This window comes from Botryllus schlosseri, chromosome 3 (genome assembly GCF_051294905.1).
Source record: "Botryllus schlosseri isolate E-star chromosome 3, Bs_hap1, whole genome shotgun sequence".
In the NCBI taxonomy this organism is placed as follows: Eukaryota; Metazoa; Chordata; class Ascidiacea; order Stolidobranchia; family Styelidae; genus Botryllus; species Botryllus schlosseri.
The window spans coordinates 20,581,538-20,608,986 of record NC_137238.1 but is presented as its reverse complement, the minus strand read 5'-3'; the positions used below and the strand labels follow the sequence as shown (position 1 = coordinate 20,608,986).

The window sequence follows — 27,449 nt, the reverse complement described above, 5'->3', positions numbered from 1 at the left end:
ACAATGCGATTTTCATTTACGTCATTTCGATTGTTGCGTCATACGTTGCCTTTTTTGGTTTTGCTTTTAAATCTGTTTATATCCCTTTAGTGTGCACCCGAAAAGTCTTCGAGTTCTAGAAATATTTTTTTACTATGGATGTTGCATTGAAAGCTATATTGAAGTTCTGTACCACGAGCCAGCGAATATTATCCAAAACCGTTGACCCAGTGAAGAAATGCGAATTCGGAATCACATGCTTCTCACAAAAGGAATTTCCATTTCGGTTCGATCTTGTACATACGAGCAATTCTAATATATTTTGAGTATAGCGACAATCTTTACAGGAGGTGCCGAAATAACAACAAGCTTTACCATAGTTTGTTTTGGGGGTATTCATGGTGTTTGTCGACTGCTATGGTCATTTACACCAGGCCGATATTATTTTTTATTTTTCCGTAACTGCCGACTTATAGCACGGCCCACCTCAAGGCTTTTATAAGACACCGCTGACGCGGATGAGGTGGCGAGGAGGAGCCTAGGTAAACCTCCAACACTTAGGTATCGGAATTCTGAAGTCGACCTCGGTCGGACTCGAACCCGCACCCATTGGTGTTGCAGCCGCGGATTATACCACTTCGCTATCTCGCCACCTCTTTACCATAGTTATTAGTAATAATGGCCCCATCCAAAGCTAGCTCGCGACAACTTCATGGATATTCATTACCGTGTGAAATCGGAGCCCGAAATTCTCGAATACACCGTTTTCATCAGTTCTACCAAAGAATTTGATCACGTCTATGCGATATATGCAGTTAAAAAGTATATAAATCAATTCATTACCTTTGAAAACTGTTTGTGCTTCGCGCAACTAGTCCCTTATTGCACACTGAGTTTTCATAACATTAATGTTGGCGATAGACATAAACGACAAGTCTGGCGTTGACCGGTAATTAACCCGGTTTCGCTCGTGAACCATACGTAATAACATATATGGTTTCCTGTTTAGGCGAAAAAACACCTCATTTTGTCATCGGAATGCTTTCTGCTGTCGGGGAATTTCGGGTCAAATATGGGCCCAAGTCGTCCACGAGACAAAAAAAAAGGTTGAGAACCACTGCAATAGATCATCTGTAGTATACACAAACGAGAACATCCTACCAAAATTTCCCGAAGCTCGTTCATTTGATGTCCCCATCGGTCTGCGTATATTCGCCAAAAGTCTGCACAGACCATCGCCAATTACCCACTCTCGGCGGGGGTCTTTGGAAACTTCATTGCTTCGTTGAGGGAGCAATCCCAGCAAATACTGTAGTTTATTGATTCGTTGAGGGCGCAAGCCCAGCCAATACTGTAACTGTTCGACCGGAATCCCTGAAGTTCAAATAACTAATTTATGCGGTATTGTTAAAGTACGGAACTGTTCGGCCCTGAGTGAAGAATCCAGTTCGCAGTTTTCAACCTGGATTTGGGCATGTTGGCGGTATGTTTGACCAATCTCGAAGGCGCCGTTATTAATCGATGAGAGTATTTCAGGCTCGTTGTGAAAATAATGACATTCGGTATTCTGGGAGGTAGTTATCATTTTTATCATCAGCTTGATAAGGTATCTAGTTACGAATACTGCGAACAAAACCGAAACGGTCAGCACCCAGCAGATATCGTCTGAAGCAGTAAGTGCGCCGACAAATAGTAAATAAAGATGTTAGCCGAAACCTATAACGATACTTCCCACCACACATTAGTCCAACCACTGTGTTGTCATATATTACTGGCAATATTCAATATTTTTGATATAGACGTTCCGATGAATGAATGGATCGGGGAGAGCTTCATCATATTGAACCAGCTGCAATAAAAAAGTCCCAAGGCAAAAGTTAGTCAGAATTTGAAACTTCATGATGGGCATATCGTAATGAACTGGTGATATCATGTTGGAATTATTGTATTAATATGTTTGAATCCTTACCTTTCACCCCGTGTGGTCGATAAAATTGTTTGAGCAATCTCGGTGGAACTTGGCGACCATCCAACTCCCGAACATAGCAATATGACTCCCTAATGCCTGATAATATCTCGCAGGCCAGCGTGTCCATTCTTTCTGCAATTTAAATTGATAACTCAGGTTCAGTGACAAGCGGTAGAAGAATACAAGTTATATATTTTCCAAGTTAGCTGTGTATAAGTTGCAAATTTTCAAAGATCGTTAGTTTTAATTCTAGTTGTAGTTGCGAATTTTGAAAAGAGAGTAGTTCTACTTATAGTTCTACTTGCGTATTTTGGAAATCCAGTAGTTTGTACAAGTCTGAAATTTCCATCTTCACTCTTTTGTGATTGATGAAAATAAATACATTGACTTTCATGAATTATCCCGAATTCGTCGTCATAACGAGAACGGAAGTTCTCCTAATAGTGGGATTTTTGGATTGAACTGATTATACGGCTTCTAGGATAGCATATTGCTCGAGCACCACGAACCTTAATCCACACAGTGCACCAAATATGCATCGGTGGCACTAGAACATAAAGATATGCATGAGATCATCACAAACCTGGCACACCAGGCTGGGGTCTGTAAACAATTAGAGCAGCGGTTGGCATCCTGCGGGTCGCAAGTCCATATGGGACCGCCTTAATATTTTGCTGGGGTCACCAACATTCACCATATATATTCATGTCGTCGTAGTTTTTAATATTGATAAAGAAGACTGACATGCATTGCATAAGTACAGGCGAATGCTGATATAAAAAGTGTTGCCAACTGGCCCCCTTTAATAAGTTGTATTTAGCACGTGAGATGGATTCCTATAGAATATAAAAATGTAACTTTATTTTAAGGTTTAATTTTCACGTGTGATGTGATGGTAGGGCATGCGTACTGTCCAGTGTCCACCGGGTGTTAACGACATGGCGTGATTATGCATAAGCATAACTACATGTCATGCTCTACTTTCAATCCGAATCCGATGTTTCGTTTTCTAATATACTCATCACGCATTATGCGACTTTACACAGCCATGACGTTAAAATCAGGATAACAAAATTTGACACAGTCGGGTACGCTGAGTGGATTGACAACCAAAGGTAGAGTTGAGGCAGAGACAGGGCAAATCTTTCTTAGATATCATAAACAAAGCGAATACACCCTATATCAGCGGTGGGCAATTATTTTTCTCGACGGGCCAAATGAGAAGTAGAAAATACGTTGGCGGGCCGAGTGACACTTTTTAGCTATATCCTCAGGCCGTGTTATTTTTGGCGTGTTATTATTGGCAACCTCTGTGCTAGGGTAATTATAGCCCAATAGCATCCTCAAAATTAAACTTTTTGAGCTTACAAATAAAAGTTTAAATGCGCAGGTCTGGTTCACCTTCCACAGTTTTCTTGGTCTGCAGGACCAAATCGTAATCGAAATAACTTAGCTTGTGAATAGCCATCTCTCCGTGCTGTGTGCTCTGCGCGGGGTCATATTTTCGCGGTCATATTTTCTTATATCGACATATTGACGTTTTCAAAAACAAAACCGTGGTCCCTGTTTGATAGATCTATCTATCAACGTCATGACAGTAATCTAGTTACTTCCATAAAAGAGTATGTATTCGACTTACATTCCACAAATCTAACGCGCAAAACAATTTACTTTACTAACGAGAAGTGACAAGTATAATCGGATGATTTTCCATACATCAAAACAACTAAAGGTGGTGCTATATTAAAAACGTTGCTAACCTTTGTGCGCCAGCTGTAAATCACACAAGCAACAAGTTTCAAGATTCCGGTTATTGAAAAAACATTAAAGTGTTCCATACCGTACAGAGTCGGCGCATGATGAGACTTGAGAACATGATTTTGTGTCCCATGATGTTTGCACACCGACGTATTGTTGTACACCTCGTTAGCGAATACTTGTGTCACAATCGTGACGTACTTGATGTGTGTGATGGTGTATGCATTGGTATTTTTCATGGAGACAAAACACGGGTTGTAACATGTTTACTTGAATATCGGTCGTTGGTTCATGAGTGAATATCCGGATCCGGTCCACACAATTTCTCATATTAGTGATCCGGTTTCAGCTGACTGGAGCGACATGTATCGACCAATAAAGACACAATATAGTAAACATGGGTGAGAAAACTCAACCCGGAATCGTTAGCGCGACGGGAACATAAATTCAATCATTATCCAAGTACCAAGCAGTTACCAAAGTCGAGGTGGTGTTTTATTCAGACGTATGGACTCTGTGCAAAAACTAAAGTACGAACCCGGACACACACACACATCAAGACACACAATATTCGTCATTTTCCAAAGCATACATTTCGATATACAAGAGTATATTGTTATTTCATGTGGTTAACCGATGATACGGATGTGTTGCTACCGACGCGAGTATACTCTGAAGCCGGTTGTCGTATATATTTTCGTCACTGTTCGTTCTAATCTATTTCAAACTTTCGCCAATACAGCAAATACCAAATTGATGCGTGTGGTTATCAGATTTCAAAACGAAAATGGTATTTTTACTTAGGCAAACATCACATCTCCAAGCGAAAATGGTCTTGTTACTCGGAGAAAATATATTTCCAAACGAAAATGGTTTATTACTCAGAGTAAAAACATATTTCCAGACGAAAACGGATTGTTACTCTAGGTAACGATAGATCTCCAAACGAAAATGGTTTTGTTACTCGGAGAAAAAAATCTATTTCCAAGTGAAAAGGGTTTGTTACTCTAGGAAACGCTAGACCCCCAAGTGAAAATGTATCATTACTTTGGGTAAACGCCAGATCCCCAACAGAAAATGGTTTGTTGCTCGGGGGGAAAATAAATTTCCAAGTGAAAATGATATTTTTATTCGGGTAAGTGCCGTGGGTTCAGTGTCGTTGGTATTGTTAAACGATGTCGCCGGTAGCCGTTGGTTTACTATTATGAGTGTGAAAAGGATTTGCACGCCCTGTACAGAGTATCGCGATAGTGAAGATATTTTTTACGTGACGAAACAAGATCGTTGTTCAAATGTGAATGCGTGTATTTCGATTACCAAGTTGCTGTATAGGAGAGAAGAGTCTACAGTTAGACCATGTTGAATGCTTCGATTAAATCCACAAGACCACATGTAAATCTCTTCACACAACTCGATGGCATTGATATAGTGTTACTAAAATTAATTATTACCTTTTTACACAACGTATAAATAACAATTCATGTCGTAGTAAGTAAGTTTCTTGAACTCGTGCTCGATGAAAACGAATGGTGACAAGTATACTTTTGTGTTTGAGTGAAAAATAATTATTTAGAGTAGTGACAGTTTGTGACCAACGAATGCAAATCGATCATGATATTACAATATACGCTTTCGTCAACATAACGACTTGGCGCAGGAGAAACACTTTAATGTTTTTTCAATAACTGGAATCTTGAAACTTGTTGCTTGTGTGATTTACAGCTGGCGCACAAAGGTTAGCAACGTTTTTAATATAGCACCACCTTTAGTTGTTTTGATGTATGGAAAATCATCCGATTATACTTGTCACTTCTCGTTAGTAAAGTAAATTGTTTTGCGCGTTAGATTTGTGGAATGTAAGTCGAATACATACTCTTTTATGGAAGTAACTAGATTACTGTCATGACGTTGATAGATAGATCTATCAAACAGGGACCACGGTTTTGTTTTTGAAAACGTCAATATGTCGATATGATATTTTCTAAAAGTCAAACTCGGGTGGATATCATGAATGTGTAGGACTCACGATATACATTGTACACATACAACTTTGAAGATCTTCTTGGAGGTAGAAAACTTCAATATACAATTGAATAGTATATTCATACAACTATGTTACAAGAACTATATGATATTTCTTTAAGTACTATAGTTGTGTGTTGGAATATTTGAATATTTGGATGCGGGACCATTCGTGTAAAAAACGATATCAAAACATTTTGTAGAGTCTGACCAACCATTCCGCAGTTTAGTATAGTATGGGAATATCAAGTGGAGTATTTTGTGTGATGTAAATATCTTTTATATTGTGATCTGAAAAAATCGCGGGGTTTCAGTCGTATCATACAAAGTAACTAGTTGACACAAACAAAATATTGAATGAAGACTCGTCTGTTGTTTTCATAAGTCAAGAGAGTAAAAATTGTTTTTCGTTACACTAAATTATTTTCCGCTACACTAACATAGTTTGTATCTAGAAAAAACGATACACACCGACGACGTGATGTTGGTCAAAATCGTTATGTAAAGAGTGAGTAAATCCTCTTCCATGTTGGTGTGATTCAAGTCGATAGCATGTTACACATAACCATCATTTGTATTGCGTGTGATATTGTGAAGATGATACCGCAACAACACAACAAGTAATATTTTGTGTCGGGTGTTTGCGCTTTAGGAATAGCGAAGTGTGTGATATTTTGGATATGTGTTCTCAGTTGAAACTAGGGTTGTTCTTGAGTCTTGTGTCGGGTAAATCAGAGCTATGTCTAGAATTCAAGCACGTCCAAGTAAGTTCTTTAGTGACTATGATTACATCTACTTTGACGAAAGGAAATGGAAAAATTCAAATGGATACCATACTAATGAACAAAAAGTGCAAAATGGTTTTACCAGATTTAGGTGTAGGATATCTTTTCGTCGATTTCTTTACCGGAGTGTGTTTTACAAATATTTCTAGTACACCTAACTATAGGACGCATTTAGCAAACGTCGTACAAATTGTTTATGTGACGGTAACGACTTTGAGTGACTTGGTTTCGATCCTTTTTGTAAAAGATTGTCGGACAATGGTGTTATACTTTTCTGTAATGGTTGAGGTACGTGAACAAGTTTCCAATCAACTATTAATCGGATGTACGACTTTGGTTTAACAATTCGTAATATGTCTAAAATGCTTGCTGGTATCATAAGACACAAATCGAAATGTATATCAATCAAGACCTTTGCATGCTCTGAGTTTTGTGATCGCATTTATTTCGCCCGATAGAAATGAACTTGTGTCAATAGTAACGCGAAACGTGTTTATCATTTTCGGTGTTGGTTGTGTTCCCGATTTCTTTGCCGGTATGCACTCTACAAATAATTTCTGCATACTGAGTTAGGATGCGTTTGGTGAATATCATACAAATTGTTTTTGTGGTGGTAAGGACTTTCAGTAGTTTGGTTTTTATGATTATAATTACTTTAGAAGATTCAAATGATAATGTATGATCACTAATGAACAACAATACAAGCACATTTAGTAGCTTTAAGTGTAGCGCGTATTTCGATTTTATTAATGTTAAGAGGTTTCTGTATTACTCATGAATAGTTGAATAGGAGGTGTCTAGCAAACATATTCCAATTTGTTTTTTGTAATGAACAAAGTGTGTGAAATGGTGTGAACGGATTAAGCATTAATCAAGCGGCGGTATGTCAATTCACCTAGTGTGATATCTTGACACCGGGTAAGTGTTTCAATTCTAACCGCAGATTACGACGATAAAGTATTGTACCGGTTATTGTTCAACAAAGGAAATTGTTGTTTCATCTTTAGTCTTGGTTACTGGAGACAATTACATTTGTAAAATATTTCCTGATATCCACAATACGCTGCGTGGTTTTTACGAACACGGCTTAATATTCCCAATCAAAACATTTCAGACATGTTAATCTAGTTTAACAAATCGATATGTTAATAGCAATGTTTCTGAAAAGTTGTTGGTATCGTGATAACCTTTAACACAACCCTGGTCTAATTATGTCGTAATTTAATAATCAAGTCATGATCGACTATTACAAAATCTCATATGCCAAATCAATGTGTCAATTCTTATGTTTACATCATGATAATTTTCAATATAACGCGTGCGTTCGATTGTAAGAAATGAATTTTCAAACTATGTCGGTCAGACTTTCAAATCTCGTATACTCAAATGTAATATGTTAATCTCAAACCGCACACCGAGTAGTATTTACTTTGGTTCATAAAATATACCGAGTAGTAATTACTTTATCTTACAGAATAGTAACGACTTCTACAGTTGAACAAAAAAGACGATTTGGCGGTATATGACTACAACCGAACTTGCTATGGATTTTAGATTGTAGCGATTGTATGTACTCGCGTATTCTTGTCTTCTTTCCGTACGGATACTGTTGAGTTGGTTGGGTAAGTTACAAACGGATTTACTTGACAAGGTTTTTCCTTGTTGACTCTTCGGAGTATGGTAAGATCTTAACATGTCGAGACGTAATACCATTTCCGTTAACTCAAACTCATTCGTGATGAATTGTCGAGCGCAATCTAAAAAGACAAAAGTTGAAGACAGTTGGTTTGATTTTAATCAACTAAAAAGTCCTTTTGTTTTGGTGTTGGGTTTAATACAATTTGTATAACCGTGAATTACTTTGATTATAATCGAGTTGTTGATGTCACGATTGTTCGTATTTTCGTCAAGCGTTGATTTCAAAAATGGGTATGATATGAATATCAAATTGTGAATCAATGTCATCGTAAAGGACTTACTTGTCTCACGATAGCTTACATTAAAGTATACGGATTCATCTGTGGAAAATTCATTCTCGGTAATTTTTCGGATATTCAAATCTCGTACACTCAATGTTAGTCACAAGTCACAAGCATTTATTTGTAGTTGTTGCATCGTGAAAACTAGAAATCGCTTTTACAGTAGAGTGATGAAATATGAAGAATACAACTGGTATTGATTGCTGGAGGTGGTGGTTTTCCAAGTGTCTTTTGTCTGCTTTCGGATACATACTCTTGAGTTATGTAATTTACAACGGATTTACTTGGTAGTGTTTTCGTAATTGATTCTTTCGAGTGTTGTAAGATGTTGAGATGTCGAGACGAATAGAGTTTTTGCATTTCCACTTTCGTCAAAAATAACTAGTTCGTTAATAAAGTCGTAGGGGTCTCATGAGTTGTTATTATTCAGATCAATATGTGAATATTACAAGTGAGCAATACTATTCGTGTTCACCAGGATGAATTAATAAAGTTTACAAGTTGTAGTAATATAATCAAGTAAGTGAAAATTAGGCTTAACACATGTGAATGTTTTTGTGCTTGACTCTCTTGCGTGTTCCAACACGGTAAAATTTCGGGGTGCGGTAATGATAGCATTTTCAGAAACTCAGTTGTAACAAAAAGAATTACGGACCAATGGTAGAGTTGTATGTTTCAACGTTTGTTTCAAATCAACGAGTGAATAATCCGACAACCAAGCCATCAACATTCTTAATGTTATTGATATAAGACAGTACCATGTTTACGGACTTTGAATAATAATATCTTGATGTCAAGGTGATAAATTTACGTATTAGGGTACGATTCAACTTGAATTGTGTAGTGCGTTTCATTTCTAGTTGGTAAATTAGCACAGTAGTCTCGTGATTGTTAGCGCACAAGTCAAGTCGATCTCTATTCCAAGGCGTGAAAACGAATTGCCGTCTACGAAGGTTCTGTGAAAGACTAATTACCAAAATATTACTTTGTGAGCGAAGTTAATGATACGATTATGCGTGCTTTTGTGAAGCGTTTGATTTCAGAGTAATAAATACAATGAATGTATAATGTGTATACTTGTGATTCTTGTTGTGGTTGTGAACAGCAGACTATTCTGTAGGTGCAAAACAGCGGTATGGAAGGTGCGAATAATCCGAACTGAGTCTCAGCGTACTATTCAGGTTACGTAAGAATCAATAGTCAGCGAGAAAAGACTTGAGTTAGAATGTGATCGGTCATTTGTCACGACTGAACTATGACGTCTTCATGTAGAACCATGTGAGCGATCCCTATACTGTAACGTTATCATGTCGCGTCTATATCAGCTACGTTACCGTGTCGGCTATAAGAATAACGATATATTGAAGTCGCATTCACCGTAAACGTTAGGATTACCTCGACTCGGTCATATATAATAATTTGGGATACACACATTAACTAAGGACCAATCACGTGATACATATTCAACACGAAGTACGACATGTCAACAACGAAGCCGCGTGCGAGCGATCCCTATGCTGAAAAGGGTTAACGTGCGACCACAAGACACAATAGCCGTATGCGACCGAGAGGGGGTCAAAAAGGGTGGTCGTGCGAACACGGGATTTCGAAGCCGCGTGCGACCGCACCCTATACTGAAAAGGGTTACCGCGCGAGAGGGGCCATAAGACGCAATAGCCGCGTGCGACCGAGAGGGGGGGTCAAAAGGGTTACCGTGCCACCCCGGGTTTCCCAGCCGCGTGTGACTGCACCCATAAGAGCCCCATGCAAACAACACCAAGTCACGACCGATCATAATAACTACTCCCGCGACCTCATGTTATGCGGCCCGCGACTTGATTTGGTATTTCGGAAGAAAGCTAAGAAAACCATTTTGAAATGCTGAAATTGGCTACAGATTCAACGTATTGTTTTTGTTGTTTCCAAATAAGCTATTTTCCGGTGCCCAACATTCGTCACTAGCTACAGTGGCTGTGGCGCTGGCAACAGCATTCCATCGAGGGAGAATCAGCTGATACGAATGAGCAATTGAGCATATTGCCTTGACGTGCAATGGCCCAAACACTGACAAAACCGAGACGCTTAGAAAACGGTCAAGGACAGCGGTTTGACGATAATTTGATGATAAAGATTTTTTGTTGTATTTGTATTGCTTCAATAAAATATTAGTTCTTTTGGGGTCACTATGCGGTTGTTAGGTAGCACATAGTTGTACTGGCATAGAGTTTTAGAACCTGGTTGCCTATTTATATCGATATCGAGCAGAGATTAGAGCAGATCCATTACAATAATTCGAGCAGATTAATTACAATAACTCAGTTCAATTACAATTACAATTACTTCCTTGTATGTTTCAATTACATTACAATTACTCAATGCTAATAATATCGAATTACAATTGCAATTACAATTACTGTTAAACATGTAATTGATTCGGTAGAGAGGTGTTCTTTGGCAACTGTAGCGGCGTAATTAGCAACAATCTCAAGCTATTCAGTATTCATGTTTCATTCATGATACGTAGAATACTCTTTAATTAAAAAAAAACTTGAACGTATTCGAACTATTCCTGATCATGAGTACTGAAAACTACAAACACTGAAAAATGTTTTAAGCGACTGCTAACAACCAAAAGTTTAAGCGTTTAACAGCGAATAGACTACAGGACGGTCAATGAAATGTAATCAAACGATTAGGCTACTCAGTCAGAGCTGAGTGAGGATAATGAAATGTAATTGGTAAGGCGTCAGCGATAAGGATGATACCGATAAGATGTGTAAAATTAAAATAACTTCAAAAGGAAAGAACCTCCTGATAACTACGAATTACAACATTTTGGTTCGCATTTACATTTTCACTTGCTCGGAAACTGTTAGATTGCATTTGATGAACATTAGGGTGCGAAAATTTCTGGCACCAATAAATTTGGCCAAGATTTGACGTAAGATTGGTATAACATCTCAACAAATGCGTGATCAAGTTTGATGAAGCCTTGATTGGAAACTTGAATCTCTTTTTGCAATTATTGCAGCAAGCCTCGGTACTGGTCAGAGATTTCAAAATAAAACTATGACCATGGTGTAGGAAATGGCTGAGCACAGGTTTCAGAGGAGTTTATTTGCTGTTCATTCATTTTTGATATAGTAAGATTTAGTTTAGCACACTGGTTCTGTAACTTTTTTAGACACGCCCCCTTTATGACAGTGAAATATAGTTAGCAATCCTTAAAGATAGTTTGATGGTATGGAAGGTTATGACTGTTGATGAGAGAATTCTCCAATATGAAATCCGGACAATACGCAGAGCAATATCTATGAAATGGAGGTGAATCGCGCCAAGCGCGGAAAAAATTTCAGTTTACCGGAGCTTCGCGCCCCCCTTCAGATGCTTTCACGCCTCCCAAGGGGGCACGCCCCCAGTTTGTGAACCACTGGTTTAGCCTATATTGTAATTCACAAAGTTTTCTGTTGCTACTGAAGTATGGCAAACAGTTTGGCATGGCTGAATTGTCTAGTTATAACGCGGCACGCATAGAACACCGATGTAAATAGGCAAATTATTACAGGTGGGGACTGTGTACTAAGGCCTTGCGGCCCCTCGTCGTCATCCTGGTCCGTACCAGATTTTCACTGGTGGGACGAATTAATGATTGATTGATTGAATATTTTATGTTGTGATTGTCAGGTTTCCATAAAAATGTAATTGAAATTGTAATTGAGCAAAATTGTTATCAAATTGCAATTAAAATTACGCAAAATAGAACTGCTTTAATTACAATTATAATTACAACTACATGAAAAAATGTAATAATTACATTCATCTCAATTACAAATTACAATTGATCTAACTCTGATATCGAGTTCATGCCACCCGCGGTCGCCACGAAATTTTAAAAGCGGCCCGCGACCAGTTTTTAGTTGGCGACCCCTGGTCCAAGGTGAGAACCATCCCATTAATCCTTAGAGTAGGCCTAATCCATACGGCAATGTCTCTAAGGCGAAATATCTAACTTTTCCTCATGTCCGTTTCCCTTTGGATCTTATTTGAAATATCTTTCAGTGCTTTATTTTGGCAACGCCCTCCGATGCGAATTATTTTCCGTGTGAACTTCGCAATCTCCGCAAGAAACCGATCCAGTGCATCATTTGTGTAGCATAAAACGAGAATCGGGGAATGTGAAGCACTTTCTTCCATATTGTCGGTCCGCGACCTACAATTTAGAATCGAAATTACACTAAATAATGACTTGCAACCATTGTTATATCGTGCCGGTAACCGAGCATACTTTTATCCGATATAAGAAGTCAGTACATTCGACCTCGTAATTTGGTACAACGTTTACTTGAACAGGGTATATCGTGGTACGGTGGAATGTATTCAATTCTCAGCGTGCAGTAGGCTATATAGCACGTTTCCTGGAGTCTAGAATATTCACCAGACAGTCAAACGCTGTTGTTGTTGTTTGGATGGATTTATTGTTACCAGGCGTTCTGATTCCGGAGCAAAATGTTCATTACTGCTATGCCGACATGAGTTTTCCCAGTTCCTGGAGGCCCTTGGATAATCGTCAGTTCGTTGGTTAGAGCCAATTTCAAAGCAGCTGCTTGCGAGTGATTTAACCCAAGTTCTTCGTGCGTGGGCCATTCCTGACCAAGCAGGTCAATCGATTTGTCTGCATTTCAACATAGACATGCGTCAACGGAAAGCAACATAGCCTATTTCTCACATTTGGAGTAGGGGAAGAAGTCTCAAAACAGGTCTAACCTGACCCCGTGATAGATGAAAAATTATAACCGAGTCGTTGGCCAGTTTCCGGACGGAGGTACGGTGGTGGGCGTATGTCTCTCGCACAGCTAACGATATACCTTTCCAGTGGAAGGCTGTAAGTATCTGAAGTTTAATTGTACCTGGTTTTACCTGGTAATGGCCAATGAAATTGAAGCCATTCGTTCTACCCTTAAGCCCAGCCAGCACGTGTCTGTAAGCTTCAAAATATGCTTCCGATTCGACCGCAACGTAGACTTTGTTCATGTCGATTGAACACACGGTTTTTGAGGCAGCTGGTCGACTTGGTCCTGGAAGTTCTGTGCATGGCAGTAATAGACAAATCTTATGTCACGTCTTCTCTTTAAGAGAAGAAGCGGCCATCGATCAGTAAGAAAACACTTCTGTTTGAGCTGATAACTCAAACAGTTAATAGTTATGCAACGTCAATCTTTCAGACAGCTAGCGTTTGTTATAATTTAGAATATCAAATATACCTCCCTAGCTTTGTATATCTAACTATACTCAATTGAGTGCTGTATAGTATATTCATGTCTAAATGAATACGAATATTTCGGCTGACATTCCTCAAGATAATCGTCAGCAACTAGTAGAGAATTGTAAGGAACATTCTATATCCACAATCATATCATAAAATATGACATCACCGACATGAAATTTCGAATAATGTGTCGAAGAGAGAGCTTATAACTATACCCACATTGAATGTACAGAGTCGTCGCATGATGAGACTTGAGAACATGAATTTGTTTTCCATGATGTTTGAACACCTACGCATTGTATGTGCACCTCGTTTACGCGAATACTTGGTATGTATGAACAATCGTGACGTACTTGATGTGATGGTGTATGCATTGGTATTTTTCGAGGAGGTGTTTTATTCAGACATTTTGACTCTGGAAAATCCAAAGCACGAACCCGGACATCACGGACATATCGGAAACCCCTTTATTCGCCAATTCCGAAAACATACATGTAGATGTACAACAGCACATTGCATGCGAGTAACCAATGATTTTGATGGGATGAATCAGAGCAAGTGAATATTTGATTAAACAAATGTATCGGAGTTGTGGTTGGTGTATATTTTGTCGCTGTCTGTCGTACCAATATACAAAAAATGTCAAATTTTCGCGTGGGGTTGTCAGTTTTCAAAACGAAAATGGTATTGTTACTCAGGGAAAAAATAGATTTCCAAGTTAAACGGTATTGTTACTCATGTATATGACAGATTTCCAAGTGAAAATGTATTGTTACTCTGGGTAAACGTCCGACCCCCAAAGGAGAATGATATTTTTACTCAGGTGTAAACGACGAACCGCCAAGGCGGAAGGGTTTGTTACTCATGGAAAAAATATATTTCCAAATGAAATGGTTTTGTTACCCTAGGAAAACATAGCTCACCAAGTGAAAACGGTATTGGTACTCAGGTAAATGATAGTTTTCCAAACGAAAATGGTTTGTTACCCACGGGAGAAAATATATTTCCAAGTGAAAATGGTTTGTTGTTCGGGGAAAATATGAATTTCCAAGTGAAAATGTATTGTTACTCTGGGTAAACCAAAGATCTCCAAAGGATAATGATATTTTTACTCAGGTAACGGTGGACGTCCAAGTGAAAGTGGTAATTTTGCATAGGTAAACGTCGTTGGTTCAGACAGTGTTGGGATGACTCGAGTCATGACTTGACTCGAGTCTGACTCGAGTCCCTTTTTTCGTGTGACTTGACTTGACTCGAGTCACTTTGCAAAAATGGCTTGACTTGACTTGACTCGGCGCTTCAAAAATGTGGATTGACTCGTGACTCGGAGCAAAATTCACGAGTCAATTTCAAGTCATTAAGTAAACTGTGTCGATTAAATAACCATATCTTGTTTATGTTTGGGTTGTTCGCGATACGCCGGTGTCACTTGTGAAAGCAACCGGTCATTCGCTGATTGTTCGTTTCACTGATTCTCCATTGTCACATCACAAATAATTTGACCGCTAACGAAACAATCACAGCTTACGTTATCTTAATAGCAATAGATGAATCTAATAGCAACGTGTATCCTTGTTTCTAAGACGGCTCTGAGCTTACATTGCGGATGTGCTCACCTTTACCAACCATCTTGTTTGATATAAAGCGAACGAATATAGTTTACGCGTTTATATTCTCACGGTTGTGTATTTGGGCAGTGTATTGTACCACATCAATTTCTTCAACTTCTCGAGGATTCGTATTCGATCCCCTATATTGGCTGATAAAATCAGACTGTAGATGTAACTATACAATTACTCGCGTATTTTATTAGCAGTTCCACGTTTGCATGAGTGCTGCAACATCGATTTTTGCATGTATGTTTATCTTTACATTCGTTATTTGATTCAAGATAAATGGCCAATTCATCTGTCCTTAATCTAGTTAGCAAAATGTAATGACTTTGCATCATCACTCATACTTCGAAATTTCAATTTGACTTGAATCGTGACTTGACTCGTGACTTGACTTGACTTGACTCGACTTGACTCGAGTCACCTCCAAAAAACGAGTGACTTGACTTGACTCGAGTCACCTTTGAAAATCGATTGACTTGACTTGACTCGAGTCAAAATGTGCAATGACTCGAGATGACTCGTGACTCGAAGGTAGTGACTTGATCCCAACACTGGGTTCAGTGTCGTTGGTCTTGTTAAACGTAGTTGTCGAGTTGTACAATATACTTGTCGTGAGTATACAATTACGAAGGGAGAGAATCAAATTGCTATTATGAGTGCCAGAAGGTTGTTGTATGTAGATTTGACAGTAACCCTATCATTCGCATATGACAAACACAATCATGGCCGCGAATACATGTAACTAACTTGTTCGGTCTCGATCAATGCAAAAGAGATGATTCGTTTTTTGAAACCGTAGCGAAGACCACATGTAAATCTATGCGATAGACTTCTATCTCCTTACATTCAGTCGTGTGTGAATTTTAATACGGGCCCCCACATGTATGACATGCACACACTAACACCGTAAACAGAAGTCGATGATTTTGATTAATAAAAATATTTCTTGACTACATCGGAATGTCTATGTTGTAGAAAGTAAATATGTTTATGGTGTTGTGTATTTCATGAAAGCGATTGGTTACAAGTATGTTTTTGGTGAAATAAAATTTATTTTTCTGTATGTGGCAGTTTGTGAGGAAATGAAAATAGATTCGTGGTTTTAATTGGGTTGTGACTGTGCTGTTTTATTGTGCGCTTCAACATGGAGACTTGACGCTGAACCACAACTCGATTCACTAAACATAACCATTACAAAATTTGTCTCTGGCGTGCAAAGGGTTAGGAACATTTTAATACAGCTCCATCTACTGGTTGTTTTGTGAGGACGATCATGTGATGACTCATCACTTTTCGTTAGCAAAGTAGATTGATCTGCGTGTAAGATTTGAGAGTCGTTACTAGAAAACATATGTACTCTGTTGCTGAAGTAGCTGGTTTGTTGCTATGACATTGACAGAACCCTCGGGAAGTGAGTATGCTTTTCTTTCACGAAAGTTTACGCGGCTCCGTTGTAATAAATTTGTGTTAACTAAACTCGGATGGATACCGCAATTGTGCTGGACTTACACATGGTATTCGCATACTGCACACATACAAACTTTTGTATAAACAACTCTGATGTTTCTGTTAGTACTAGTTCTGTGTTGAACTATTTGATTATTAAGATACATGAACTATGAACAACCCTTCAGACGATAAAGTTCTTGTGACATCGAAACAGTTTGAAAGCGCCACCAATCATTGTACAGGTTCGTAGCATGGGAATATCGAGCGAATATTTTCGTGTGCCATGAATATCTTTAATATACACTTGGTATGAAATGAGATGCGTGGAATAATAATTAGTGTCCTACAAAAGTAAAACTTGTTGTGTTTGATTGCATACTTTTTTATCATTGTTTGTTGTGGTTTTGAAAGACGGGTGAGTTTACATTTAAATATAGTAAGCGGAGAAACTCAAGTAATAAATTTTACTCGTTTTAAAATACCGATCAATGGAGTAACAGTATCAATATGAGTGGTATATTATTTTTCGTGATATGCAACCAATCTTCTAAGCATAACTTTTCAAAAATTCGTCATGTCATAGAGAAGTAGTCGGTTGTTATGAACTCGAAACAAATGTACTTCGATTATCACGATGATGGTAATTACGATTAACACAGTATTTCGTAAGTGAATGTGTATCGTTTGGTATGTTCAGCAATCACTAAATGATAAAAATAGCAAACTGATGCAACCCGGTAGTTAAACGATACAGTTACAAGTTGGATGTAATCTTGATTTACAGATGACAGCTTGATGATGTAAAGCTCAACCACTCCAGTGTGTTTATTGCAAAGTATTTGACACAAACAAAATATTGAATGAAGACCTACAAATCGGTTTCATTACCAAGCGAGTGAAAATTGTTTTCTGCTGGGTGGATATGATTTGCATTTAGAAAAACGATATAGACCGATTAAGCGACGCTGTTTCATATCCGTCGAGTGAGTAAAATTTATTTGGAGTTCGGTTTAGTGAGTTGCTAGGGATTCAATCACACACAAGTAACGTCTTTTAGTGACAGAGTATTGTGATGGCATTTACTTTAGCGAATGACAACGGAAAAATTTCCGATTTCTTTGTCGGTGGGTTACACAAATAGTTCTAGTACACCTAACTATAGGACACATTTGGTAAGCATCGTACAAATTGTTTCTTTGTGATGGTAACGACTTTCAGCGGCTTGATTTCATGTCGGGAATTATTATTTGAGGGTTCGAAAACAATGTCAATCAATACTACAAATGAACAACAATCCAAAACACATTTAGTGAATTACAGTTCAGCAAGTACTTCCTTGATATTACGAGTGTTGTGCACTAGACATTTCTAGTTGAATTGGATGCGTCTAGCAAACATATCCCAATTTACTTTTGTAATGATCAAAGTCCCAGAGTGTAACCTCGCGATATTTTACATTTAGCACGTTCTATAGAAAGTGTGAACGGAGTTGAGTATTAATCGTGTACTTGGGATAATGCTTTGATATCAAAGAGATACTTTCACACTGTGTAATGTTTCAATTCTCTGTTGCGATTACCGACAGTAACGACATTGATGTTAAATCCTCAATCTTGGTCATTGTAAGCGAATCCTAAACATCGCAACAGTCGGTCTGGAAATCGAACGCATGCGTACTTCTAGATAGGCGACACTAACAAGTTTATTACATCCGTGAAATACTCAGAAACGTCGATTCGTGATTGTGTTAACTATATTCATCCTCTATATCTGTGGACACAAAGATTTCTCAACTTTGGTTACAGCCCGTTCGTAGCGAATTGTCGCGTGCAATCTAATAAAGCACAAGTTGAAGACGAATGATTTGATTTCAATGAACTAAAAAGTCCTTTTGTTTAGATGTTGGGTTTAATACAATTTGTATGACTATAACGAATCCGATTCCAAAAGTGAAATGTTACTTTAAACAAAAAGTTTGATGACTTGCATTCTGGTATTGATAGATGTGTAGAGTAATATGACTAGTTTATAAAACCTCGGTAATGTGTTTTGTCATGTCTGTGTTCAACAAATATGTGATCAAGTCTTACCATTCGATATTAACTTTCGCAGTCGGTGCTAGCGAAAATTTGTTGAAGTAACAATACCGACGAGTTCAATAATACTCTCCATTCGAATAATCCGTCAGCTACAAGTGGATTTAAAACTTGATGCCGTTTTGTGGTTAACTCAAGTCAGTGGCATGTTTGTGTTGATTTCAGGAATGATCATGACAAGTTGGTCGGATAAATTAGGTAATGTGGTAGTAACTATGACCGTAAAGAGTTGCTGGCATTCCAATATCTTTTACGCTGTAATATATGGATTCACTTGTGATAATTTAATTCTCAGTTATTGTTCAGACATTCAATTCTCGTATACTCAAAATATAATAGGTTTAGGTCAAGTCGTATATGCACTGATTAGTAAATACTCTGTCTTACAGAATAATTAACGACCTTTACAGTTGAATAAAAAATATCGGTCATATGAATACAACCAGGATGAATTAATTCAAGTTTGCGAGTTGTAGTGATATAACCAAGTAAGTGAAAACTATATTTTTAACACCGGGTAATGTTGTGAATAATTCTTTTGAGTATGGTAAGATGTTAAAATGTCTCTTTGACAAACGGAAAGCCGGATCGCGAGTAGAGTTGTAATGTTTCATTACTTGTTTCAAATCAATGTGCGTATAATATCGAAATGGTACCTGGAAAGATGGTAGTCATGTTTGTAAATCCTATTTCAATTCACACTACGCCAAAGTCAAAATATTTCGTTTCGGATTACCTCCATTTACCTGTAGAACATCTCGCGAATGGATTCCGACACCGTGCTATAACTAGATCGCTATGTCTGATGCATCATCCTGTCAGCGACGTAGGGTTTTACAATTATATCACACCTTTTTGAATAAGCATCAACTTCGCAAAGGATTAGGGTTGGATCAGAAATAAGTGAGAATTTGTCGGTATTCGAATCACCGTCTGCGACGGTTCTGTTATTCGTTACTTATTAAATCTTACCATTGAAATCCAGTTCTGTGACATAATGATTACTAAAATATTACATTGTGAACGATCGGTATGTATGTAACAGAAAGTCACGAGTGATCGCTATGCCTGAGGTGTTATCTTGTCAGCGATCGCGGGATTTGCAACCTATTTCACACCATTTTGAAGTGTTAGTTTGTGAACGCGGCTATTGTTGGTGTTGGAATCACCGTCTGCGACGGCTCTGTGACAAACTAATTGCCGAAATATTACTTGTGCGTAATTCCTACCTCTCTAATACCAAACCACGAGAGATGGCTATGTCTGATGTGTTATCTTGTGAGCGCTCGTCGGATTTTACAAATATTTCCACCTTTTTTGAAGTGTTAGCATGTGAACGCGGGTATTGTTGGTATTCGAATCGCCGTCTACGCCGGGTCTGTGGTAAACTAATTACCAAGCGACCGATTCCTAGATTTAGCAAACTATTTCACACCCTTTTCGCTGAAAGTACGACATACCGCTCGCAGTCTATACCCGAAAGTACGAATCACCGCCGCGTCCATAAGAATAACGATATATTGAAGTCGCACTCACCGTAAACGTTGGGATAAACCCGAATCGGTCATATATAATAATCTCCGATATATACACTAACCAAGTATCAATCACGTGACTATTTACCATACCTGATACATATTCAACACCGTGCGAGAGATGCCTATACCCACAACGTTAGTCAAATCATCAACAGTCTATACCTGAAGGGTCACCATGTCGCCGCGCCTATACCTGAAAAGGTAACCATGCCACCACGAGTTTTCACGGCACCGTGTGAGCGATCCCTATACCGAAAAGGGTTACCGTGCCAACACGAGTTTTCGAGGTACCGTGTGAGCGATCCCTATACCGAAAAGGGTTACCGTGTGAGAGATGCCATAAGACACAATGGCACCGTGCGAGAGATAGGGGGGGTCAAAAGGGTCACCGTGCCAACACGAGTTTCGAGGCACCGTGTGAGCGGGCCCATAAGACCCAACGCTAGTTCGCGACCGATCTACTATACTACTCACGTGTAGTCAGCATCTAGCCTAAATAGTTCAAAATTGCTAATTCTTTGCCTTCACATAACGATTATTACTCGCAGCTAAGAGTATATCGTTAAAATCCGATACTCTCACTTCGTGGGTACAGTTAATAAACTTGACGAATTAGGAATTGTTTGCGTATTTTTCGTCATGAAGTCACTGCAACACACCATAATAAATTGATCTTTAGAGCTTTTATGTGTAAATTTGCTTATTTTGATTAGGCCTACTCAGTGATGACTTTTGGGCTATGGGCAGTGGCTGGGCACCCAAGAGATGATTTACGCGTTGTAGAAGCCCATACCCCTCACAGATTACGCGTTTTTCAAAAACAATTATCATTTGGCGAATAGCCGCGAAAATCCGTGTACGGCACCCATAAAGGATACGTAAATTTATTCATTTGTTAGAAGTAGATATCCCTTGTTACTTGTAAATCCATATACCCATGTAGGAGATGGTACCTTAGATAGAGATCGATCATCATACCTTTGTATCCTTTAGATGTGCCTAGTTTGTTTTTACGTACTCTATTCATTTTGCGATTATCCGCTTCTGAATACTTTTGTAAGTGTACCGGTTTATTTACGAGCTTTTTGAGGCCAATCCGGCAATTCAACCACCTAGAATCCTAGCAGACTCAAGGTGACGGCATCGCACTATTCACTCACCAAGTAGTTACACCAGATCTGGGCAAAGTGCGGCCCGCGGGCCATATGCGGCCCGTGAAGCTATTCTGTGCGGCCCGCGAAAAGTTGCTTGGAATTCAAAACATAAAACTTGCCTTTTTAATTAATAAATAGGCTGTATCTACTGAACAGGAAATTCGTTTGCTTTGAAGCCTGTTCGTGTTCAGTGTTCAATAATATGCCACGATTGCGCTGCCTAGGTATCTCGCATGCGTAATCCAGATTCAAAATAAAGGCAATGTGGCAAAGTACGAGTAGCAATTAAATGCACAAGAAATCACTCTTTCCATATAATTTAGTTCAAACATTCTTTGTTGCCATTGTTACATTACGCATTATACGGTATGTGTTTCAAATTGTTACGTGATACGTCTCCAAATCCTTTTTCGTAATACAAGTCAAACAGTGCTCGCGATTACTATTATCACCAGGCCGTGTTATTTTTGGCATTTCAGGAGCCAGATGCCAAAACTGCCAAAAATAAGCAATGTTTGGCATATGCCAAAAATAACACGGCCTGCCAAATAGTGTATTTCATTCATGGTGTTGTGTTAAAAGGACCGCGTTACCAGCGAGAAGAGCGTTTATGAAAGGCAGGTTTCTTAATCTGGGTTCAGCCCACTCATCAGGGGTGAAAGCATGGTGTCCTAAATGGTGTGGGCACAGCGAGATTGAACGGCTGACTACATTTGGTTTACGTCATACTTTCCATTTGTCCAAAGGCAATTTTACGACCATTTTTGACCGGCTTGCCGAGCGCTAAATTTGATAAAACGGGTATCAATGAGAAGCTGCCGCAGTACTGATTATTAAAGTATAAATTATATTCTGCTTATGGAACTGGAACCCCCAAAATCAACCACGATTTTTGCATTATGATCGAGTTTAACATTGTGACGCTACAAACTGTCTGGCCATTTCTGAGCTGCATAGTCTCGTTTTGCCAGACAGTCTTGTTGCGTCAATGTTCTTAAACAAGCTAACCTTCCCAGGACTCTTCCATGCGATTTGGTAATATTAAAGCCACCTGAAGTGACAAAAGTCCTCCGAAAACATATCGGTAGACTGAAGGAGAAATGATAGTCGGGCTACTAAATAGAATGTGAGAGACAACACAGGAAACTCCTGGAAAAGGATCGGGAAGAAAATTCTTACCACGATGAGATCGATGGCACTGGCGAAGTGATCTCCTTCCATGATGCATGGAAGCCGGTTTGGCCCTCCAAAGATTTTGAAGCTCTGAAAACCTTTTGTGGATGACTGGCAACATTCTTTCCCTCAACGGCTACTGTTGAAGCCGATATTTCCCAGATTGACTGGGCGAGAAATTAATTTAGGAGAAACTTAGCTGACGTGAGTTTGGGAGCACTGTTACAGTGCAAACGATTTAAGTCTATTCAACAGCTGTAACAATGAGCTGTTGAGCGTGTTTGTTAGGCTTTTTTTTTTTTTTTGCTTATTGGCATCGATTCCGATGGATACTGCACATTTCGTGGTTTCGTTTGATATTATTAACCTATGAAATCGTTAGGTTTGTTCTTCTTGTTTTTGTTTGTAGGCACTGATAATACGTGGATGCTGCACATTTTGTGGTGTCTTTTGACAAACTAGCCCAAATTAAGCGTTTTTGTGACTAATTCGAGGCTGAAACTGTCTATTTAGAGGACGATGCCAAAACTGCCAAAAATAAAAATCGAAAAATGCCAAAAATAAGTTATTTTTGGCAGTTTTGGCATATGCCAAACATAACACGGTCTGATTATGACCCATCATATTTATTACCCATAAAAGATTACCGGGCATGCCAACAATAAAATGCCTCAAACTAAAATTGAAAGAAGGTTTATACCGGGGGTCAGCAACCCCGGTCATTTTAGTTTTTGCCGAGCATGTCGCCGAGATTAAGCATTTTAATTGAAGTCGGTCTTATGACAAAAACACGAAACACTCGCTTAAGGGAGGGCGATGTTCAGAAAAACTGCAAGCTTTGCTCAACGTCATTGGCTATAAGCTGCACAGTGCACACGGCTCAGAAGACAGCGACTAAGAAAACAAGCTTTGTACTATTGCGCATACATTTCACTTTCAGTGAAGTGATTCTCGAACTGCGAGACAAGAAAGCATCAGAAGGGGGCGCGAAGCCGAAGTTTATTGATTTTTTTTCTAGCTTCGCGCGATTTACACACAGTTTATAGTTATTGCTCCGCGCATTGTCCGATTTTGATATTTCAGAATTCTATCATCAACAGCCATAACCTTCCGTGCCATCAAACTATCCGTTGGAATTGCCAGCATTCTGCTTACACTTTTTTAATATTTTGTGATATAATGAGGACGGCGAGGGGTGCATGCCTAAAAAAATTTGAGAACCATTGTTTTAGAGCAGTGGTTCTTAACCTTTTTTCCTCCAGCGCCCCCTTTCAAAAATTATCGTGCTCCAGCGCCCCCCAACCTCATATTGTAAGGAATGTAATAAGGACAATGAGTAAGAGGGAGGGCCGTAACAGCACTTCGTCAACCCCCTATAAACGATTGCCTTGCGCACCCATAGCGTGATAAACCAAACTTCTGAAGGCTTTGCCCCCAAGAACCCCGTAGCGTGATTACGATGTTCAGCAAAGTTTGTGTGGCCTGGTCGCCCTAGGTACAAAAATTTTCTATAATGCATGAATGAATAGGTGGTAATTACATATATAAGTCGCTATAAATTTTTTATCCTCTCAGCCCACGTAATCAGATTTACCAGTAACGCTGAGTGAGCTGTTGTATGGGAAAATAAAGGGCACGTAATTAATAATTAAACATATTTGGGCGTGCACGTAGGTACAATTAATTCGTTACTAGGGCCGTAACAGTATTTCGTCAGCCCCCCCCAAAAAAACGTTGGTATTGGGCCGCCCATCGGATGATAAACCAGACCTCCCGGGGGCTTCGCCCCCAGAACCCCTTTCGACTATCCGCTATTTTCTGAAACTAGTCATCTACATTGGATGTCCATTTACTGAGGCAGCTATTCTCGCCTAGACGCGCAAAGCGCGAAAAATTTCACTAATTAATGATTGAATTGGTCAATATGATCGGGAATTGCATGTATATTGAGATCAATTTTTATCCTCTCTCTGCTCGCGTAAACAGATTTACCGGTAAAGCTGAGTGATGTGTGATTGAAAAGGTAGGACACCTCAATAATAATTATACATCTTCGGGCGTATACCCGTTGGCAGGAACGAAACGGCACTTCGTCAGGCCCCCTGAAAAAACTTGGTTCTTGGATCCCATAGGGTGATAAACCGACCGCCCCCCATCACGTCGTTCGCTTTTGCCAGGAATCAGCTGTACTGTTTAGCGAACCAGTGCGAAGCGCGAAAACTTTCGATAATTCATAATATAATCGGTCAGTAAGATCGGGAATTGCATATATATTGCTATCAATTTCTTGTCCTCTCTGCTCACGTTACCAGATTAACCGGTAGAGCTGAGTGAGGTGCAATGTTCCCTCTAAGCTGCGCACGTGCGCAGTGCACGGTCTCTGCGCCCAGAAAATCTACGTTGCGCACAACAAATCCGAAGTTATGACCTTTTTTTAGTCGTTACGCACCGTTGTCCAAGGGTCAGCGCAGACCGTGCGCAGACTCATCAAAACTTAGAGCGAACATTGTGAGGCGTCTTGGAAACTGTAGGGCCCGTAACTGATAATTAATCATATTCGGGCGGCGAACCCGTTGGTATGACTTCGTTGCATGATGTTATTTCGTGACCTCCTGTCTGCTAGACTATATCAAAAAATATAGAATCGCCGAACAGGGATATCGCCCAACAGGAATATCTATAGTTTTAGATATACCTGTCGCCCAATCGTGCTAAACTAAAAGACGCACACGATTTCAGAGTGGTATTTCTTCACTTGCGTATAATTTTTCCCTGCCAGATGGAATTCGTCTTCTAGGGTTCAGATTACCAAGACATGAACATTCGGTGCCAGTCATTTAGGCGCCCATGGCCAATTAAACCTATATGTCTTTTGTAGGCTAACGAAGTTTTCGGTGTTAATTTACTCTAAATACTCATTAGGGATGTCCTACCACCACATCATCTAATGCGAAGCCATTTTTCTCCAGCGCCCCCCATACCACCCCCCGAACCCAGCGCCCCCCACATCGCCCCCTGAGCGTTTCCGCCCCCTTCAAAATCGCCAGCGCCCCTTCGGGGCGCTGGAGGCAAGGTTAAGAACCACTGTTTTAGAGTGTTAATAGAAGAACGTTGATAGGATTTGAAGAGAGTTAAAATATATCATGTTTAACATTTGTTTCGAATCATTACGGCAAATAGATAGTTTCCTAATTAACTGTCACTTACTCATTACCTAACATCAACGCATTCACTGAGCAGCATTTATGAACTATGTAATTTAGAAATAAAATTAAATACACTGCAGAATATAGCTAAAAAATTTCACTCGGCCCGCCAACGTATTTTCTACTTCTCATTTGGCCCGTGGAGGAAACTAATTGCCCACCCCTGATTTACACAGTCATGCAGATCTTGTTGCAACTCCTTTTCACCCAATCAGTGACTTAGTAAGCCGGGTGAGGGAGATGCGACCACATACACATATGTAACATTTTGTCGGGAATGATTATTAGAGATCATGATACTTTTTAAATAATATTTACTCCAATCGTTTTCATCAATATTTTAAAATTTCAATAACAGTGACAAGAAACGACTATAAAGTATTCAGGAAGGGGGAGACCGGGGACAAATGTAACTAGGGGCAAATGAAACAATCGACCTCACCGCTAGTAGGATGCAGAAATCAGCTTCATATTTTAAGTGCACATGCAGTAGTTATCCCTCCTATTATACCTGGAGTTACGTTGAGCTACGATGCGAAACCCCGGAATACTTTGAAAAAAACGAAATTTTTGTCCCTCGAGTAAAGTTTTTCTGGTCTGGAATAATTTGTCTAGACGAATAGTACCTCAAGTAGTTACAACGTAATATGTCTAGCTGGAACAATGTTACTATAGCCTACCGTGGTGATAGAAAGAATAGGACTTGCATCGCCGGGAAGGTACCATACTGAGACACTAATCATGGTCGAGCGTGTCAGGGGCAATCGTAACACTCTGTTACTTTTGCCCCGTTACAATATGTTATCAATTCTGAATGTCTTTGTTCATATGTTGGTATTACCATTCATCTACTGCAGGATAATCTTGCAACAGCCAGAAGTTCACCAGAACAGATACTGCCTTGCGATACCAATTCTAACATGATCATCTGTCGAAACGGCCATACAATAGTGGTGATGTGAATCTGACGGTTCGGTTATTTTCGTGATTCAATCACCCTTTATCATGTTGATCGACTTTTGGTGTGTCGAACTTCAATAGTCATGGCTTAATTCTCGTCCTCTGACTTTGATCATGGCCCACTTACATTTTGATATTTGATGTGAACAATTTATGTTAATTTTCTACAGCACAGATAAATATCATTATAGCTTTGACGCCAGACAATGTTGCGTCCCCGTTTTACTATACTATCAGCGGCGCATTCAATCAAGATATGTTAGCCAGGTCGGTTTCGCACCTTCGCAGGTGACCGAATGACCAACCCATTATGCCCGCTGAACAACAGAACCTTGGTAGAAGAGGCCGAATATGTGTAGGGAGATGATGGAATGAATGTGTCTCTTGTACACTTTAAGCTTGAACAAGACACGAAGGGTGATATTGCATTCAGATGCCATAAATGCGATGGGGCGTAGCCTGGAAGCGTTCAAACGTCTCTTCCTTTAGTTTCATGCAA

The 27,449-nt window shown here is 39.3% G+C and overlaps 1 protein-coding gene and 1 long non-coding RNA gene across 2 annotated transcripts in view; both read right to left on the bottom strand.

Moving 5' to 3' along the window:
* Window positions 1-420: 420 nt before the first annotated feature.
* LOC145436055 (uncharacterized) overlaps window positions 421-27,449 on the bottom strand; it is a 307,559-nt gene continuing 280,530 nt past the window's right edge. Inside the window, exon 2 of the long non-coding RNA XR_013914152.1 lies at window positions 421-632. This is a non-coding gene — a long non-coding RNA (uncharacterized LOC145436055). The remainder of the gene's footprint in view (window positions 633-27,449) is intronic.
* Window positions 12,959-13,610, bottom strand: LOC145436043 (NFX1-type zinc finger-containing protein 1-like). The gene is made up of 3 exons (XM_080313334.1): window positions 13,448-13,610; window positions 13,257-13,382; window positions 12,959-13,164 (listed from the first exon to the last, which is right to left on the bottom strand). Exons 1-3 carry the CDS (start codon window positions 13,521-13,523, stop codon window positions 12,971-12,973), a joined length of 396 nt encoding a protein of 131 aa, XP_080169460.1. The 5' UTR covers window positions 13,524-13,610; the 3' UTR covers window positions 12,959-12,970.